A 21,121-nucleotide genomic window follows, 5' to 3' on the forward strand; every position below is an offset into this window, starting at 1 on the left:
TTTTTATAATCATCTTTGAAATTACTTTTCACTGTATGAACTTGGTCCAAAGTAAGTTTAAAAAAAAAATATATATATACTGTATATCTATCTATCTATCTATCTATCTATCCATCTCTCTCTCTCTCTCTCTCTCTCTCTCTTTATATATATATACATACATACATACATACACACTGTATATAACCAGGCTCCAGTTTGAAATTAAACATTTTGAATAAATTAAGTCAACTTATCAGCTGAGTTTAAAGGGACATGATACCCAAATATTGAAGCACTTGAAAGTGATGCAGCATAGCTGTAAAAAGCTGACTAGAAAATATCACCTGAATATCTCTATGTAAAAAAGGAATATATTTTATCTCAAAATGTCCAAAGTATTCTTCACACCCCACTGTAAAGAGAGTTTAAGCAGCCAGTCAGGATACTTGTCCCAGGACTTGCAACGGAGTATGCATCTGGAATGTGCAGGCACAGTCATTCTTTTTTCCTATTCAGTTTAAGTAAGTTCTATGAAATCTCATGAGATTTCAGTGAAATCTCATGAGATCCCAGCAAAGGCAAAGCATTACCTCAGCATTGCTGATGCTGATTGGCTATTGTTTTTTTTTTGTTTGTTTGTTTGTTTGTTTTTTTCACCTTGCAGCTGGACAGCAGCTGAAGAATAACTGTTTACACAACACTTACTCTGGTGAGCTGAAGATTTTGTTGAGGCAAAATATCTTCCTTTTTTACATAGAGATGTGCAGGTGATATTTTCTTGTCAGCTTTTTACAGTTATGTTGCATCACTTTCATGTGCTTCAGTATTTGGGTATCATGTCCCTTTAAGCAACTTCAGCAAACTGTTTGCCTGGAGCCAGGTCTCCTGGACTGTCGTTTACAAGATAGACTCCCTAGTTTCTTTTGCTAGTTTTAGAAAATCAAGTTTAAGCACAAATATTCTCACTACAAATGTGTTGTTATTAGGATTGACATTTGGTAATAATATCTTTCACTAAACACATCCTTCATTTCTGCGTGCCATAGTAAATATGGTGCTATTGATTATTGCCTCTTACAGATCAATAATCCTTTCTAATGATAAACCTTACTAACAGTAATGTGCAATGTGGGTCTTACTGACAGTGAAATCTATTTCTTTACTCACTGCTCTAAATAAGAAGCTAGAAGCAGGTGCTACTTTGGTGACTTCAGAACAGCAAATATGATGTTCATAAAACTACTTAAAGGCACATGACATCTAAAATGTTTCTTTCATGATTCAGATAGAGCAAACATGATTATACCCAGAGATCCAAGGGGAACTCATGAACTAATGAACAGGGTTATCATTATTATTATTAATAATAATAATAATAATAATAATAAAAAAAGATAATAAAAAGATAATGTGATAGAGCATTTTATTATTGCACTATTGCTTGCATATAACCATGTATTTAACCCCTGAAATGGGGTTAAAAGGGAAACTCAAGTCAAAATTAAACTTTCATGATTCAGATGGAGCATACAATTTTAAACAACTTTCCAAATTACTTCCATTAACAAAATGTGCACAGTGTTTTTATATTTACACTTTTTGAGTCATCAGCTCCTACTGAGCATGTGCAAGAATTCACAGAATATACTTATATGCATTTGTGATTGGCTGATGGCTGTCACGTGATACAGGGGGAGTGGAAATAGACATAACTGACAGACTAAGTGATATTTCATTGTCTTTTTATCATGCATTTGTTGATTATACAAATCTACTGTATTTACTGGTCCTTTAACACATGGGGCAGATTTAACAAATGGCGGGGGGGACATGATTTGACATTGATAAATGCATATACACTGTCGGCATTTATCATTGCACAAGCATTTCTTGTGAAATGCTTTTGCAATGCCGCCCCCTGCACATTTGCGGCCAATCAGCCGCTAGCAGGGTGTCAATCATCCCGATCTTATCTGATCTGGATGATTCCAGTCCACCACCTCAAAGGTGGTGAATGAGTTAAGGAGCATCGGTCTTATGACCGCTGCTTCTTAACTCCTGATTTTGGCGAGCCGGAAGGCTCACGCGAAATGAGCAGCATACACTGCTTAATCAATCTGCCCCATAGTGAAAATTGCTTAATTCTCTTTTTATCCTTTGCTGAAGGAACAGCAATGCACTACTGGGAGATAGCTTAACATGCCTATGAGCCAATCACAAGAGGTATATGTGCATGGCCACCAATCACCAGCTTAGAGCTAGCTCCCTGAAGTGCATTGCTGCTCACTAATCTATCTAGGTATGCTTTACATTAAAGGATACCAATAGAGCAAAGTAAATTTGATAGCAGAAGTAAATTAAAATGTCTCTTAAATTTGCATGTGCTATCTGAACCATAAAAGTTTTATGTCTCTTTATTATTATTTTTATTATTAATATTAATAATAACAATAAAAATATATACATGTTCAGAACTCCTTTCATTTTGCGCTCCACGTGTAAAACAAAAAAATTACATATTACCCAACTTATAGTTGGATAGTTTAGATAGTTGTCTATCTATAACATGCCAATAAAGCTTGTTTTGTATTGTATTAAATTGATAGACGTTACCTGTCACCGTAAGCAAAGACTCTCACAGAGGCACTAATATTTTTCCACAAAAGCTTGTTGGAGATCACTTCTTTATACAAAACATTCCCTGATTACAAAACCTTTGTGGTTACCCTACAGCGCCTGACTGTGTGTGAGATGGAGGGGGGATACGGCCGTGTTTATTGTCCCTCTGATATCTCATCCAACCCCCTCCAGGCCTATAATTAGCCGATTCATCTCACTTTACTCTGCAAGGAGAAGTGAAGGGGGGGTGTACGAGTGATTGGAGGGGATTCAACTTCATTACATATCTGACCCCAGAAATCCTACTAAATTGTCATAAATAGCAAGAAACAGAAGCAAAACACTGCACTAAACAAATATAAGATATACACAACCCCATAATGTGGTGAACTGCGCTGAAGACAATTGTCACGTAACAACACTAATAGTAGCACAACTACACACATGATAGGTAAATATGTATCAGGTCTTTTTTTTTGTAAAATAGATGTTTCTGTACTGAGAAAAAGAATGACTTTTGTTTTTATGCTTGTGAGCCGTGTCACCGTAAACCAACAGAACCTGTGGAAGTGTTGTTATCAGCCAATGAGCTTCGGTTCCATGGGCCAGTATTGCACAGTCATGCACATTTTATTCGTTTCAAACTCAAAATAAACAGTTTTAACTTTACCTTTTTTTCATATAAAATATTTAACATTTAAAGAGTGACTTTTTAGGCGTATGAAGCTTTTAGATATTAAAGGGAATTCTTTAATGATTCAGATGGAGCATGCAATTTTTAACAACTTTCTAATTTACTTCTATTATCACATTTTCTTTGTTCTCCTGGTATCTTTTGTTGAAAAGTAGAACCGTAAGCTTAGGAGTCAGCCCATTTCTGGAGCACTATTTGGCAGCAGTTTTGCAAGATTGTTATTCATTTGCAGAGCACTAGAGGGCAGCACTATTTCCTGTCATATAGTGCTCCAGATGCCTACCTAGGTTCTTCAACACAGAATATAATTGGAACAAAGCAAATTTGATAATAGAAGTAATTTGGAAACTTTAAAAAAAAAATGGTATAATCTGTCTGAATCACAAAAGAAACATTTTTGGGTTTCATATTCCTTAAAGGGACACTGAACCCAATTTTTTTCTTTCGTGATTCAGATAGAGCATGAAATTTTAAGCAACTTTCTAATTTACTCCTATTATCAAATTTTCTTCATTCTCTTGGTATCTTTATTTGAAATGCAAGAATGTAAGTTTAGATGCCGTTTTTGGTGAACAACCTGGGTTGTTGGTGGATAAATTAATCCACCAATAAAAAAACTGCTGTCCAGAGTCCTGAACCAAAAAAAAAACAGCTTAGATGCCTTCTTTTTCAAATAAAGATAGCAAGAGAACGAAGAAAAATTGATAATAGGAGTAAATTAGAAAGTTGCTTAAAATTGCATGCTCTATCTGAATTATGAAAGAAAAAAATTAGATTCAGTGTCCCTTTAAGCATATCTTTAGCTGACAGTACAATTAGTGCAAGATTTGCAGTGTTATGCAATGGCATATATATTTTTCTTCAAAAATGATTTAAGTAAGTTCAAGCAGCAATAAGGTATGATATATTTGAAAATATAAACAATTATGCTAAAATTACATTCTATTTTAGTCAGCAATGCATATAAATCATTACATATACTATGTAATCGTATAGAACAATTTAGCTATCTAAATATAATTTATCTGGCCCTGGCCATTAAATAACCAAACATGAAACATAATATACATATTTACATATATATATTTTTTAAATAATCTATTTTAATATGTAATATTGCTTGGGAGTGTTCTTTCTCTGCATAAAAAACCCTAATATTTATGATTATATTTCCTAAGGAAATAATTTTATGATGTAACTTTATAAATAGAACAAAATAATATGACATTTATTTTTAAATAAATAAATTTTAAAAAAATGACAACCACTTTGCAAATAAAAAAGCAATCTAATTACAGCACGTAAAAACTCCTGACAGGACTAGAATACAGGCTCTGATATGGCTGCTATTCAGAGAACTGTGATAATGCTGAGCTTGGGACAGAAGCTTTATTTTTTTTCCAGAGCAAGTAAATGGATGTTCTCTGATGCAATCCAGTACCTTAGAGACGCGGACAAATTAGTGTAGAACATTATCACTAGTTAATTATGAATGACCGATTAATCAAGCTAATCTAATATTCCACATTATGTTGATGTTATTAAAGTGCACTGTGAAAGTGACAGATAGCCTTCATTTGCTCTCAGTGGCCAAATGTGCTCTCTGAACTGATGTGAGGAGCGTGTCTGAGAGAGAGAGGGGGGATCTCAGTCATATGTTGTGTGTAGGGTCTTGGAGCAGCTAAAAAAACCATCATAGAGACTGCATTCTGACAGCAATATGATGCTAGGGCTGCATAGTTTCAGCCTGTGGAATTGGCACAGAGTATGGCTTATTTTAATGACATTTATTTGAGATATATATATATATATATATATATATATATATATTTATATATATATATATATATATATATATATATATATATATATATATATATATATATATATACTATATATATATATTAAATAAAATATATTTTATTAAAATAGTTTTTTTTAATAATAAAATATAAAAAATAAGAATTCTCACTAAAACAGGGGTCCCTTCAATTTTCTTTCCTATTTGTTGGGGCATTGTTAGGAAGAGGATAACAATGGATGAAACCCCAAGCCTTTTTTCGGTGGAGACCAATATCCTTAGTTCTTTACTATGTCACAATTACATTTGCTAGGCTAGTAATCCATCACTGGGTATAAATGTTCTTTGTATATGGAATTACATGTGTGATTATATTATATTTAATTGCAATATTAAGGTAGGGTTACATGCTCTAGAATAGATATGGGATTATAGGCAATTTACATTATAAGTGGTTTCCTAGGAATAACCAAGTGAGGTGGAATCTGGTTATGGGTCATTTAATTTTTGTTACTTAGTCTCTAGCCCCAGATATATATATATGGAAGGAACCTCTCTAACAATCTGGTTTTATTTCCATTAACAATGTTTCATCCTGTTTAGCTCTATTTTTTAGGGGAAATATTTGATCAGTAGAATATTAGGTAACACGTTACTTGTGACTGTCACCCACTTGAGAGAAAGCTACTTGTTTTCCTATAAATATTTATCTTGCATAGATCTAACCTTTATGTACTGTTGTGGTTGTTCCCACAGTTTCAGTAGGACCTGTTTGGTATATAAAATATTAAACATGGGACCTTGATAATTATGATACCTTCATCGTATTGACATGGGCGTCTAGCTGGGGAGGCCAAAAAAAAGACAAATTGTAAGCTTTTAGGGCAATGAGGTTCCTTCATCATAAATCCTTCAGTAGATTAACTCATGAAGGGATGTGATGTCCTGCAAGCTTAAGGGACACTGAACCCAATTTTTTTCTTTCATGATTCCGATAGAGCATAAAATTTTAAGCAACTTTCTAATTTACTCCTATTATCAAATTTTCTTCATTTTCTTGGTATCTTTATTTGAAATGCAAGAATCTAAGGTCAGATGCCGGCTCATTTTTGGTGAACAACCTGGGTTGTTCTTGCTGATTGGTGGATACATTCATCCACCAATAAAAAAAAAAAGCGCTGTCCAGAGTTTGAACCAAATAAAAAGCTTATTCTTTTTCAAATAAAGATAGCAAGAGAACGAAGAAAAATTGATAATAGGAGTAAATTAGAAAGTTGCTCAAAATTGCATGCTCTATCCGAATCACAAAATAATAAATTTGGGTATAGTGTCCCTTTATGACCATATTCCTTATTAGTTAGCCATTTAAAGTTTCATCTTTTCATTGCTGCTGTTAATTTTGGCAAAGAAAAAGAAAATTCTTTGAATACTCTGTTACTATCCAATTTCTACTTCAATATATTCAAATGATTAAACGAATAATGTCACATCTCAATGTTAAAAACACAGTATTTCTTGTTTTATTCTCTTATATGTTATGAAATGTATATTGGACAGTTTAAACTGTGAGTACCATATTAGTATTAAGAAATTGTAGTGTTCATTCATTTTTAAATACAGTATATTATATATATATATATATATATATATATATATATATATATATATATATTCATTTATTGTTGGGTGGTGGACAAGGGCCACTAAGCCCAGACGCCAATTTATCATTCCATTTTTTGCAATTAATGACACAACCAGAACCTAGATTTTGACAACAGTTGTAAATAAACATAACCATATTTAGATTGCCAGTTTTACTATTGCATAAAATATTAAGTTTAATTAATTATCAGCATAGTCTTACCAATATCAGTGCCTTTGTAGAACACATTTACAGTTTATTCTCTATAAAATAGCACTTCTCAATGTTACTCTTCAATGTATCCTGTGTGACTCGGTTCTTTGATAGGTACAGACCAATCATTTTCTTCTATGTTGGTCCAATTTAATAATAGATTACCCCCCTAATAAGGCCCTAATGTAATAATAATAATGTGAGATATTGAAATGACCTTGTGGATAATTGTAAATGGGCCATGCATTTGAAAAAAATGAAGAGAAAGGTATAATGGAGTTGCCCCTTAGATTGGTTTATATAAAACATCTGTTATATAGACTGTGTTTTAGGAATTTTGACTGTTACAAAGTATTTTCCTCTTTCTCAGTAAGAAAGCTGCAGCTAATCAAGAATGTCAAGATAAATGGACATGGACATATGAAAAAGAATGAGCTTAAAAGGGGTATAAAAGGGTAAAAAGAGGAGGTGTATTTAGGGGTATAAAGAGGAAGGGTAAAAAGAGAAGGTTATGAAGAGAATAGCTACAAAGCAGAGGGTGTAAAGAAAAGGCATAAAAATTGAGGATTGGTAAAAAGGGAAGGGGTAAAAAGAGGAGAGATATAAAGAGAAGTGGTATAAAGAGGTAAAAAGAGGAGGGATATAAAGTGGATGAGTATAAAGCAGAGGGGTATAAAGAGGAGGGGTGTAAAGAGAAGGGGTATAAATGGGTAAAAAAGAGAAGGTTATAAAGAGGATTAGTAAAAAGCAGAGGCATAAAAAGAGGAGGGGTATAAAGAGAAGGGATATAAAAAGGATGAGTATAAAGTAGAGAATATAAAGAGGAAGGGTATAAAAAGAAGGGATATAAAAAGGATGAGTATAAAGTAGAGAAGTACAAAGAGGAAGGGTATAAAGAGAAGTAGTATAAAGGGGTAAAAAGAGGAGGTGTATAAAGCAGAGGGATATAAATAGAATGGGTATAAATGTGTAAAAAATAGAAGGTTATAAAGATGATGAGTAAAAAGCAGAGGTATAAAAAGAGGAGGGGTATAAAGCAGAGGGGTATAAAGAGAATGGGTATAAATAGGTAAAAAAGAGGTTATAAAGGGGATGAGTAAAAAGCAGAGGCATAAAAAGAAGAGGGGTAAAAAGAGGAGGGGTATAAAGCAGTAGCGTATAAAGAGGAGGGGTATACATGGGTAAAAAGAGAAAGTATATAAAGATGATTTGTATAAAGTAGAGGCGTATAAAGAGGATGAGTATGAAGTGGAGGGGTAAAAACTGAAGGGGCATAAAGGGTAAGGAGGATAAAGAGGATTAGTTTAAAGTGGAGGGGTAAAAAGAGAAGGGACACAAAGAGGATTAGTATAAAGTGGATGGGTGTAAAGAAAGGGGTATAAAGAGGATGAGTGCAAAGGGGAGGGGTATAAGGAAAGGGACACAAAGAGGATTAGTATAAAGCGGAGGAGTATAAAGAAAAGGGTATAAAGAGGATGTGCGTAAAGGGGACGGGTATGCAGAGGAGTATAAAGAAAGGGGTATAAAGTGGATGAGAGTAAAGCGGAGGGGTAAAAAGAGAAGGGGCACAAAGGATTAGTATAAAGAGAATGGGTATAAAGAGCATGAGTATAAAATGGAAGGGTAAAAAGAGAAGCGGTATAAAGGGTAAAGAAGATAAAGAAAAGGGGTATAAAGAGGATGAGTATAAATCAGAGGGGTATAAAGTGTAAGGAGGATAGAGAGGAGGGGGTGTAAAGAAGATAATGTGGAGGGGTAAAAACTGAAGGGGCATAAACGACAAGGAGGTTAAAGAGGATGAGTAAAAAGTGGAGGGTTAAAAAACTGAAGAGGTATAAAAAGAATGGAGGATAAATAGGAGGGGTATAAAGAGAATTAGTATAAAGCAGAGGGGCATAAAGGGTAAGGAGGATAAAGAGGATGACTATAAAGTGGAGGGCTAAAAACTGAAGGGGCATAAAGGGTAAGGAGGATAAAGAGGATGAGAATAAAGTGGAGGGGTAAAAAAACTGAAGAGGTATAAAGGGAATGGAAGATAGAGAGGAGGGGTATACAGAGAATTAGTATAGAGCAGAAGGGTATAAAACAGAAGGGGTATAAAGGGTAAAGAAGAAACAGAATAGAGTTATAAAAAGGAGGATAAAAAGGAGTGGTCTAAAGAGGATGAGTATAAAGCAGAGAGGTGTAGAGAGGAGGGGTATACAGGGTAAGGAGGAGAAAGAGTAGGGATATAAAAAGAAGGGAAGATGAAGTAGAGTAGTATAAAGAAGAGAGGTTAAAACTGAAGTGGTATGAAGAGTAGGGATAAAAAGAGTGTTATTATTCACATATGCCAATTAAGGAGCATAAAGAGGATGAGTATAAAACAGAGGGGTATAAAGAGGAATAATATAAAACAGAGGGGTATAAAGAGGAATAATATAAAACAGAGAGGTATAAAGAGGATGAGTATAAAACAGAGGGGTATAAATAGGATAAGTATAAAACAGAGGGGTATCAAGAGGATGAGTATAAAACAGAGGGGTATAAAGAGGAATAATATAAAACAGAGGGGGTATAAAGAGGAATAATATAAAACAGAGGGGTATAAAGAGGATAAGTATAAAACAGAGGGGTATAAAGAGGAATAATATAAAACAGAGGGGTATAAAGAGGAATAATATAAAACAGAGAGGTATCAAGAGGATGAGTATAAAACAGAGGGGTATAAATAGGATAAGTATAAAACAGAGGGGTATCAAGAGGATGAGTATAAAACAGAGGGGTATAAAGAGGAATAATATAAAACAGAGGGGTATAAAGAGGAATAATATAAAACAGAGGGGTATAAAGAGGATAAGTATAAAACAGAGGGGTATAAAGAGGAATAATATAAAACAGAGGGGTATAAAGAGGAATAATATAAAACAGAGAGGTATCAAGAGGATGAGTATAAAACAGAGGGGTATAAAGAGGAATAATATAAAACAGAGGGGTATAAAGAGGAATAATATAAAACAGAGGGGTATAAAGAGGATAAGTATAAAACAGAGGGGTCTAAAGAGGAATAATATAAAACAGGAGTATAAAGAGGATAAGGATAAAACAGAGGGGTCTAAAGAGGAATAATATAAAACAGATGGGTATAAAGAGGAAAAATATAAAACAGAGGGGTATAAAGAGGATGAGTATAAAATGGAGGGGTATAAAGAGGATGAGTATAAAACAGAGGGGTATAAAGAGGAATAATATAAAACAGAGGGGGTAATAAAGCGGAATAAATAAAACAGAGGGGTATAAAGAGGAATAATATAAAACAGAGGGGTATAAAGAGGAATAATATAAAACAGAGGAGTATAAAGAGGAATAATATAAAACAGAGGGGTATAAAGAGGAATAATATAAAACAGAGGGGTATAAAGAGGAATAATATAAAACAGAGGAGTATAAAGAGGAATAATATAAACAGAGGGGTATAAAGAGGAATAATATAAAACAGAGGAGTATAAAGAGGATGAGTATAAAACAGAGGGGTATAAAGAGGATGAGTATAAAACAGAGGGGTATAAAGAGGAATAATATAAAACAGAGGGGTATAAAGAGGATGAGTATAAAACAGAGGGGTATAAAAAGGATTAGTATAAAACAGAGGGGTACAACGAGGATGAGTATAAAACAGAGGGGTATAAAGAGGATGAATATAAAACAGAGGGGTATAAAGAGGATGAGTATAAAACAGAGGGTATAAAAAGGATGAGTATAAAACAGAGGGGTATAAAGAGGATGAGTATAAAACAAAGGGGTATAAAGAGGAATAATATAAAACAGAGGGGTATAAAGAGGAATAATATAAAACAGAGGAGTATAAAAAGGATGAGTATAAAACAGAGGGGTATAAAGAGGATGAGTATAAAACACAGGGGTATAAAGAGGATGAGTATAAAACAGAGGGGTATAAAAAGGATGAGAATAAAACAGAGGGGTATTAAAAGGATGAGTATAAAACGGAGGGGTATAAGAGGTTGAGTATAAAACGGAAGGGTATAAAGAGGATGAATATAAAACACAGGGGTATAAAGAGGATGAGTATAAAACAGAGGGGTATTAAAAGGATGAGTATAAAACGGAGGGGTATAAAGAGGATGAGTATAAAACGGAAGGGTATAAAGAGGATGAATATAAAACAGAGGGGTATAAAGAGGATGAGTATAAAACAGAGGGGTATAAAGAGAAATAATATAAAACAGAGGGGTATAAAGAGGAATAATATAAAACAGAGGGGTATAAAGAGGATGAGTATAAAACAGAGGGGTATCAAGAGGATGAGTATAAAACAGAGGGGTATAAAGAGGAATAATATAAAACAGAGGGGTATAAAGAGGAATAATATAAAAAAGAGGGGTATAAAGAGGATAAGTATAAAACAGAGGGGTCTAAAGAGGAATAATATAAAACAGGAGTATAAAGAGGATAAGGATAAAACAGAGGGGTCTAAAGAGGAATAATATAAAACAGATGGGTATAAAGAGGAATAATATAAAACAGAGGGGTATAAAGAGGATGAGTATAAAATGGAGGGGTATAAAGAGGATGAGTATAAAACAGAGGGGTATAAAGAGGAATAATATAAAACAGAGGGGGTATAAAGCGGAATAATATAAAACAGAGGGGTATAAAGAGGAATAATATAAAACAGAGGGGTATAAAGAGGAATAATATAAAACAGAGGAGTATAAAGAGGAATAATATAAAACAGAGGGGTATAAAGAGGAATAATATAAAACAGAGGGGTATAAAGAGGAATAATATAAAACAGAGGAGTATAAAGAGGAATAATATAAAACAGAGGAGTATAAAGAGGAATAATATAAAACAGAGGAGTATAAAGAGGATGAGTATAAAACAGAGGGGTATAAATAGGATAAGTATAAAACAGAGGGGTATAAAGAGGAATAATATAAAACAGAGGGGTATAAAGAGGAATAATATAAAACAGAGGGGTATAAAGAGGAATAATATAAAACAGAGGGGTATAAAGAGGATGAGTATAAAACAGAGGGGTATAAATAGGATAAGTATAAAACAGAGGGGTATAAAGAGGAATAATATAAAACAGAGGGGTATAAAGAGGAATAATATAAAACAGAGGGGTATAAAGAGGAATAATATAAAACAGAGGGGTATAAAGAAGAAGAATATAAAACAGAGGGGTAAAGAGAGGAATAATATAAAACAGGGGGGTTTAAAGAGGATGAGTATAAAACGGAGGGGTATAAAGAGGATGAGTATAAAACAGAGGGGTATAAAGAGGAATAATATAAAACAGAGGGGTATAGAGAAGAATAATATAAAACAGAGGGGTATAAAGAGGAATAATAATAAAACAGAGGGGTATAAATAGGAATAATATAAAACAGATGGGTATAAAGAAGAATAATATAAAACAGAGGGGTATAGAGAGGAATAATATAAAACAAGGGGGTTTAAAGAGGAATAATATAAAACAGAGGGGTATAAAGAGGAATAATATAAAACAGAGGGGTATAAAGAGGATGAGCATAAAACAGAGGGGTATAAATAGGATGAGTATAAAACAGAGGGGTATAAAGAGGATAAGTATAAAACAGAGGGGTATAAAGAGGAATAATATAAAACAGAGGGGTATAAAGAGGAATAATATAAAACAGAGGGGTATAAAGAGGAGGGGTATAAAACAGAGGGGTATAAAGAGGAATAATATAAAACAGAGGGGTATAGAGAGGAATAATATAAAACAGGGGGTTTAAAGAGGATGAGTATAAAACAGAGGGGTATAAAGAGGATGAGTATAAAACAGAGGGGTATAAAGAGGAGGGGTATAAAACAGAGGGGTATAAAGAGGAATAATATAAAACAGAGGGGTATAGAGAGGAATAATATAAAACAGGGGGGTTTAAAGAGGATGAGTATAAAACAGAGGGGTATAAAGAGGAGGGGTATAAAACAGAGGGGTATAAAGAGGAGGGTTACGTTATCGTACAGTAAACTAAATTGTTTTTTTGGGTGCAGCAGGATAGGAGAGAAGGTAGCAGACCACCTGGCTAGTTGCACAAAAGGGGTGTGTGTGAAGGGAGAAACAATCATTTTATTTCCTTCAAGCACAAATTTGCTAAAATTGAAAAATAGCCACTCAGGAACAGGTTACTTCCAAGTAGCAAGAAGTGGGACATGACATCACCACCAGTGCAATAAGACACTTAGGAATTTTGTTATTACTAACACAAATCTAAATGAAGACTCGTGAGACTTTTTAAGCTGAGTTTGCCTGATTGTAACCCAGCTTCTGTTTTATTTCTTCAAAGTAAATTGGCTTTTAAGTCACAGAAACCCAGTCAGTGCCTCAAACTGACATTTCAGAGCAAAGCAAGTGAATATTGTACAGTTGTAGAACCCTACGGACCTCCCAGGACCCAAGGGGTCATCCCTGCAGCAGGGGTTGGAATTCAGAGTTCATACCTGTACCCTGGCTTCTGTCAGGTTGATCTTCATTGCCAGCTCTTCCCTGGTGAATACATCAGGATAATGTGTCTGAGCAAACACCGCTTCTAAGGCTTCCAGCTAGAGAGAACAAACAAAAATCAGCAGGGAGAACTTCTCTGGGCTAATTACGGAATGATTTCAAAGCAAAAGAACGCAGGGTGTTATTGGTAGGAGAGGAGCTTAGCGCATTGGGTGGGTTTTAACAAGGTATAAATAAACTATCTACTTTGACATAATTATTTTGTCTCCTTGCCTTGCTGTACAATTCTGCTGCTTTGTAATGCTGAACTAACACCATCAACCCTTGTAGTCCCACCGGTAAATTCTTGTCTATTCTAAAGTTCCTAGAGATATATAGGCACATTGCATTCCACATATCTCTATCATGCAGAGAAAAAAGACTTAAAGAATATTTTGGCATGAACAATATTTGGTAAAATCTGTTTAACGTTAAATTAAAAATGGTAGAAAGTATAACAATTTTACTGTTGTATTTTTAAGGCATATTAAACTCAGCATTTAATTTCCTGGTAAAATGTTTAAGAAAAATAAAACAACATTGCAATATACATTGAATATTTATTTTTCCTGATTTTGATGTAAAATACATCTGAATCAAGGATGAAATTGCAGTGGTCTCAGCAGAGACAGGGCCCAGAATTCTAGGGAGCCTACCCATCCAGCACTGAATAAACAGCTTGTGGAATGCGTTATTATTCAAGTATGCCAATTCATTATGTAGATTTTATGGTGGTAGAATATAACTATTAGAAGTCAGTGGTGATTTGGAAGGGATGCTGTTGAAATGAGGAGGGGGGCGTGGCACAAACTGATTCCTTGGGCCCAGTGAGGTATAGTTACGACCCTGCACTGAATATTCAATAATTTCATTACCACAAAAAAAAAAAAGAAAGAAAAAAACCTGGTTTACCATCATCGAACTTAAAGGGACACTTAACACTAAATACATTTCATGCAACTCCCTCTAATCATGGTTGCTGCCATGAAGGAACATAGGTTACGCTGCAGGTATCTAAAGAAGAGTTACTGCAATGTGCAAACACATCAGCACTGGAATGCAGTTAAAGGACCAGTCAACACAGTAGATTTGCATAATCAACAATTGCAAGATAACAAGATAATGCAATAGCACTTAGTATGAACTTCAAATGAGAAGTAGATTTTTTTTCTGACAATTTTAAAAGTTATGTATTTTTCCACTCCCCCTGAACCATGTGACAGCCATCAGCCAATCATAAATGCATACACGTACCATGTGACAGCCATCAGCATTGACAATACACACTAATTCTTGCACATGCTCAGTAGGAGCTGGTGACTCAAAATGTTTAAATATAAGAAGACTGTGCACATTTAGTTAATGGAAGTAAATTGGAAACTTGTTTAAAATGGCATGCTCTATCTGAATAATGAAAGTTTAATTTTGATTGAATGTCCCTTTAAAGACAAATTTCAACATGGCTTCATCCATGACAAGATGGAGAAGGGAGATTACCTCAATGATAAATTATTTTATTATTTATACTGCAATGCATTGGTTAGCTGCTGATAACAACAACCCCCGTGGTGCTATCTGAGGAGAGGAACCAAGCCTGGTAATAATAATTTGGTTTATTCTGCACATGAGAATATCCATGTATAAAAAAATCTAGTGCATATTAGAATTAGATAAGTACAAGGTTCCTTTGATGAAGGCTATCTAGAATAAAATAGGAAATGGAGACAATTCGGTGTCTATAGAATTTGTGCGTCTAAAGCACAAACTCTAAGACCTGAAAGATTTGTGCTGAATATATTATTAAAATAATAAATCAGTGCATTAAAAGTTATCATAAAAACTACTTGCACTTATTGTATGTATTTGATACTTCTAAGGAGAGAATAATTCCCGTGAGCATATTTCAATTTTAAATGGAAGCATTTTACAATACACTTCTATTAGCAAAAAATTTTCTAGCAAAAGAGATTTTTGTTTCAGTTATCTCTTTGTACGCTGGATGGGTGCATGCGGAGAATATGTAAATATGCTCCTTGCACCTGCATTAAAACTCTGCGCCTCTTTAGTTTGCGCAATCGCCATTTCAACATACGCCACTGCTGAGGCGTTTTAATGCAGATGCATGGAGCATATTGTACATATTTTTAGATGGATAAAAAAAGAAATAGTGATAACTTTTCACAAGAAGCATTTTTCCTAAAACAAATGTATGCAAAAATGCTTGAATTCAAAATTAAAGGGACATGAAACCCAAATTATTTATTTCATGATTTAGGTAGAACATAAAATTTTAAACAACTTTCCAGTTCACTTCTATTTTCTAATTTGTTTCATTCTCTTGGCATCATTTGTTGAAGGACCAAAAATGAACTACTGGTTGCTAACTGAACACATGAGTGAGCCAATGACAATCGGTATGTATATGCAGCCACCAATCAGCAGCTGTTCTTTGCTGCTCCTGAGCTTTCCTAGATAAACCTTTCGGCAAAGGATAACAAGAGAAGCAAGCAAATGAAATAATAGAAGTAAATTGGAAAGTTGTTTAAAATTGTATGTTCTGTCTAAATCATTAATGTCTAATTATGACTTTACTGTCCCTTTAAAATTTAATCATGTTTATTTCAGCTTTGACAACCATGTCTCTAATTTATTAGCTACCAGAGAATGATGCAACTATTAAAGATTCATTATATGCTCAATCAAAAGCACCAGATAAAAAAGCAAATAAATAAACACAAAACTGGGATTGAAAGTTAAAGGGATAGTCTACTCCATAATGTTTATTATTTATAAAGATAAATAATCCCTTTATTACCAGTTTTGCATAACCAACACGGTTATATTTAGAAACACACAATAGGACCAGCACATCACAGTATCCAATTCATGTAATGAAGTAGAGGAATATTTTGGTTCAACACCTGAAGGACTCCCCTTTCCACGGTCCCAGCTTTAACATCCAATAGAACACACCAGTGGCACTCAAGGTAGGTAACAGAACCTTTTATTGAGCAATGTTTCGGGGCTCCTGCCCCTTTATCAAGCTTGATAAAGGGGCAGGAGCCCCAATACGGTTATATTAATATACTTTTTTTTACCTCTGTGATTAGCCTCTGCAGACTGCCCCCTTATTTCAGTTGTTTTGACAGACTTGCATTTTAGCCAATCAGTGCTGACTCATAAATAACTCCACGGGGGTGAGTACAATGTTATCTATATAGCACATATGAACTAGGACTGTCTAGCTGTTAAAATCTGTCAAAATGCATTGGGATAAGAGGCGGCCTTTAAGGGCTTAGAAATTAGCATATGAGCCTACCTAGGGTTAGCTTTCAACAAATAATACCAAGAGAAAAAAACAAATGTGATGATAAAAGTAAATTGGAAAGTTGTTTAAAATTGCATGCCCTATCTGAATCACGAAAGTTTCATTTTGACTAGACTGTCCCTTTAATAATATTTTCATACATGAAACAATAAATCTGCTATATTTTGAAAGTACATATGAAGAAGATGAAGAATTTCCTCTAGGTGCAATAAAGAAATCAATACATTGATATTAATAAAATATTAAAATGTTATTGTGTAGAAGAATACTGTATCTCTTTCTGTTTTTCCCAAATGTAGAACAATTCTTTACCACACAGATGTATTAAAGGAACATTGTACTTGAAAATGTTCTCACCTTTAATGCGTTCCCAATAGTACATTTTACTTGCTGAAATGTATTTAATTATTTGCAAACAGATCCTTTATCTTTATTTTGCATTCAAAATGGCTGCTTTTGTCTGTAGAAGACACCATCTATACTAAAAATATAAATAACAAAGGTATTCTTGGTAGAAAAGCTAGGTAATCAGAGACAGTAGTGCTAATTAATCTCTGAGTGTTAGATAGGAGATAGACATCTTTGTATCTTGTATAGCTGGTTGTTCACAGTCATAATTAGAATTTCAAAACTATGTTCAGGTACATATAGCATTATCAGAACTGCTTTACCTGCAGCTTCAGCCCATTTTTATGAGCATTGCCTTGAGAGCAACAGGTGAAGGTTTAAAGAGCTAAAACAGTTATTTCAAATACAGAAATAAATATGAAAGAACAAGTTCCCATACATCTAATACTAGGTAGGAAGGTATAGCAAGTCATTTGGAACACATTAAGGGGGGAAAATGTTGTTGTAGAGTTTCTCTTAAGATAACAGTGTTATAAATGAAACCAACTTTGTTAGTAGCCTTAAACTTATCTTCATATCTGAAAGTCAGCTATGCTATACACAAATAACACTGATGACATCATATATGGAATATTAAACAGGACTTCCTAAGTAACCCATCAATAACAGCAAGCTGTGCCTATGAGTATATAGAAAATTTAGTCCATTCTTTTCAATCCATGGCAATACATTTGAATAAAAATAAATAAACACCCTATACCTTACATGGGGACAATCCAAAAGCAATATTCTAGTCCAGCAAAAAAACAAAAACAAAAACAAATTTACTTTCAATTATTTTTGGACTCTACACAATTGATCTCCTGAAAGTCTACTTTGGCCTGTTTCAAGCAAGATACCTTGTCTGTTTTCACAAAACGTTTTCAGTATTTACATTTTTGAGCATGCTCAGTTTACATATTAATAAAAAAAGGACTGTTTTGTGGTTTACTAAAAAGTTAACACAATTGCTCATGTCACAGGTTTAAACTATAAAACTTATACAAAACTAAAGCAGCAAAATATTGACTCATGATAGCAATTAACTGGACGTTTAAAAATGTAAATGTATACAGATGTTATTAATTGTACTCCTCATAAATTGATAGTAATGTTTAAATGGGAAAAAAATGCAATTATACTTAATCAACACTGAATTAATTTGCTGCCATGTTTTATTTTCGCATTGGTCATGTATCGTTTTCTTCCACAAATGTCAGTAAAAATTTGTGTGAAAATACTCTTGAAAATCCTACAATACTCCTGTGTCTTATTTGTTTTTTCATGTTTTTTAACTAACTTTTGAAATGATACTATTTACTTATTTGAACCATTTTTATTTATTCAAATGCCAGCACATTGAAAGGAATGGCTTTGAGAAGGAAGCCAAAAATCACCCAAGCTTCCATTTAGATGTTTTCGCACACAAATTTTAATGGGAAGGAATGTCGACCTTTGTTGGTAGGGATGTCATTAAATATATATCTACATATATATATAAAATAGAACAAAGCATGCACTCACTGGATTTGTGAAAAAGGTGCTTTTACTGGCACATCAAAAAAGTGACGTTTCGGGGATCAATCACCCCTTCATCAGCACCTTTTTCACAAATCCAGTGAGTGCATGCTTTGTTCTATTTTGTATTTATATTTGCTTGCACCCTGGTTGCTGTTTCTAAGTGGGAGTGCGCTCTATTTTGTATTTTACATATATATATATATATATATATATATATATATATATATATATATATATATATATATATATATATATATATATATATAAATCAATGTAAATATTTGCATAGGAAATTAGTACATCTAGGCAAGTATCCCCGCTTGCTTTCCCCCAGAAATTCTTAATATACAACGTTTCCAATGCACAAGAGAATTGTGGGTAAGATATGCAAATTAGATATGCAAATTCTCCGTTTTTTTTGCTTCAAAAATACTGTTTTGACACAGCGATCCTTTTTAACAGGATTATGAAAGCAAACCAGAAAAGCATTGGAAACATTGTATATTAAGAATTTCTGGGGAAAAACAAGCAGGGATACTTGCCTAGATGTACTAATTTCCTATGCAAATATTTTCATTGATTTAATTTTGAGACATGGAGGATTTTAATTTCAGTTTTTTATCTCCCCCCATAATTTTAATATATATATATATATATATATATATATATATATATATATATATATATATATATATATATATATATATATATATATATATATATATATTATAACTCTTCTTAGTTTTCTAAGGCAGTGTTTCAAAGCCTAATTTAGCCATCAATCTTTTTCAAATCTTTGAAAGTATTGTGAGAAGTCCACATTCCAACATAGATTTGAAGCTATCCATAGCACCTCCTCAGAACCCTGAGATGTCCCATCCTAGGGACAAAAATAAAGATACTCTCTACCTAAATTCACAAAATCCACAAAACTTTAAAGCTGCTAATCAACAATATGCAAAAATGATGGCCAGTAGAAAGGTGGCAATTTACCAAACCATCTACTTAATATCAATCAGTGGGTCACAAATAATGTTGTAGGATTTCTCTGCTCTTGAATTGGACATAAAGCCCCCTATTTTAATTTGGGTGTTTGGACACCACAGAGCTATATGATTTTATTTTCTATTTAAAGAGATTTGGGACCCCCTCCACAATCAAAACAGATCTAGTTTAGCCAAGAAATAAAAAAAACCATCCTGGCTAATTTTATGGACTATCCAATACTGGGACAAAATACAGATTTATTTATTTGGTTCTATCAACTTCAATATATAGCTGAAAACCAATTAAACCAATTAAAGCAGATATTCAGAAAAATAAAGGCTGGCAGATTTCTCACTTAAACCTATGTAATTCTAATTGTGATTTTTCATAAAACTGAATGCCAAAACTTAAGAAATCAAACGTATTTTTCCCGGTGAAGAATAAGACAAGGAAAAGACATAGATAACCCACAGTCTACGATTGAATAATAATTATGTGTGTATATATATATAAACATGTGTATTATGTTATTAAATATTTAAGTGTTATTAACTAAACTATGTTTCCTGTTTTCATTATATTTTCCTGAACATAATAAAACTTTATGAAATCAGTGATTATGTAATTCTTCCAGAGAGCACCAGAAAGGGCTGCGGTAAACTCAGCAATTAAATATGATTTTTTTATCATAATCAAATCAGACTGTCACTAATTTATGTTGGATTACTTTATTCTATATGAAGTTTCTTTTATTTAGCGTTATCATGGTTTAAGGTGGATTATATTAGATATCCGTACAACATTAATTATTTAGCATTTGATTGCAGATGATTAATATGTATTCCATATCATTTCCACTATATATATATATATAAGTAAACACTCACTTACATATCGATATATAAAACGGATACATGTATGTATATATATATATACAGGTGTGTGTTTAAGGGCATTAAAGTTAAACAAACATATCTAGAGGTCACTTTAATTTTCCTTATGATCAGCTACAAAAATATTTAAAAATTCACCCCTCTCCTTTTCCACCAAGGTCTGGGGTACATGGTGTGGTGATACTCACAGCTGCTTTGTAGCATCATTATTTTCTTCTAGATAGCCGAGCCCTAAATTAATAATATATGGCATTTCATCTTTCCATCCCTCCTCCACACAAACACTGATCTGTCAATATGGTCAATATGTTAAACTCTTCTACAGCTTGTGCTAAAACACAACACCAGTTATAGAGCAAAAACTCATGACTCATTATTTATAGCCTTGTGTTTATGCCAGGGATCCCTACATATACAAACACACAGATAGATAGATAGATAGATAGATAGATAGATAGACAGACAGACAGACAGACAGACAGACAGACAGACAGACAGACAGACAGACAGACAGACAGACAGACAGACAGACAGACA

General features: G+C 33.5%; 1 protein-coding gene across 1 annotated transcript in view; it reads right to left on the reverse strand.

Moving 5' to 3' along the window:
• DRGX (dorsal root ganglia homeobox) overlaps window positions 1–21,121 on the reverse strand; it is a 67,721-nt gene that overhangs the window by 42,737 nt on the left and 3,863 nt on the right. The window contains exon 3 of the mRNA XM_053692896.1: window positions 13,426–13,527. Within this exon, the coding sequence (XP_053548871.1) occupies window positions 13,426–13,527 (102 nt within the window). The remainder of the gene's footprint in view (window positions 1–13,425; window positions 13,528–21,121) is intronic.

Source organism: Bombina bombina, chromosome 9, assembly GCF_027579735.1.
Source record: "Bombina bombina isolate aBomBom1 chromosome 9, aBomBom1.pri, whole genome shotgun sequence".
Taxonomy (NCBI): domain Eukaryota; kingdom Metazoa; phylum Chordata; class Amphibia; order Anura; family Bombinatoridae; genus Bombina; species Bombina bombina.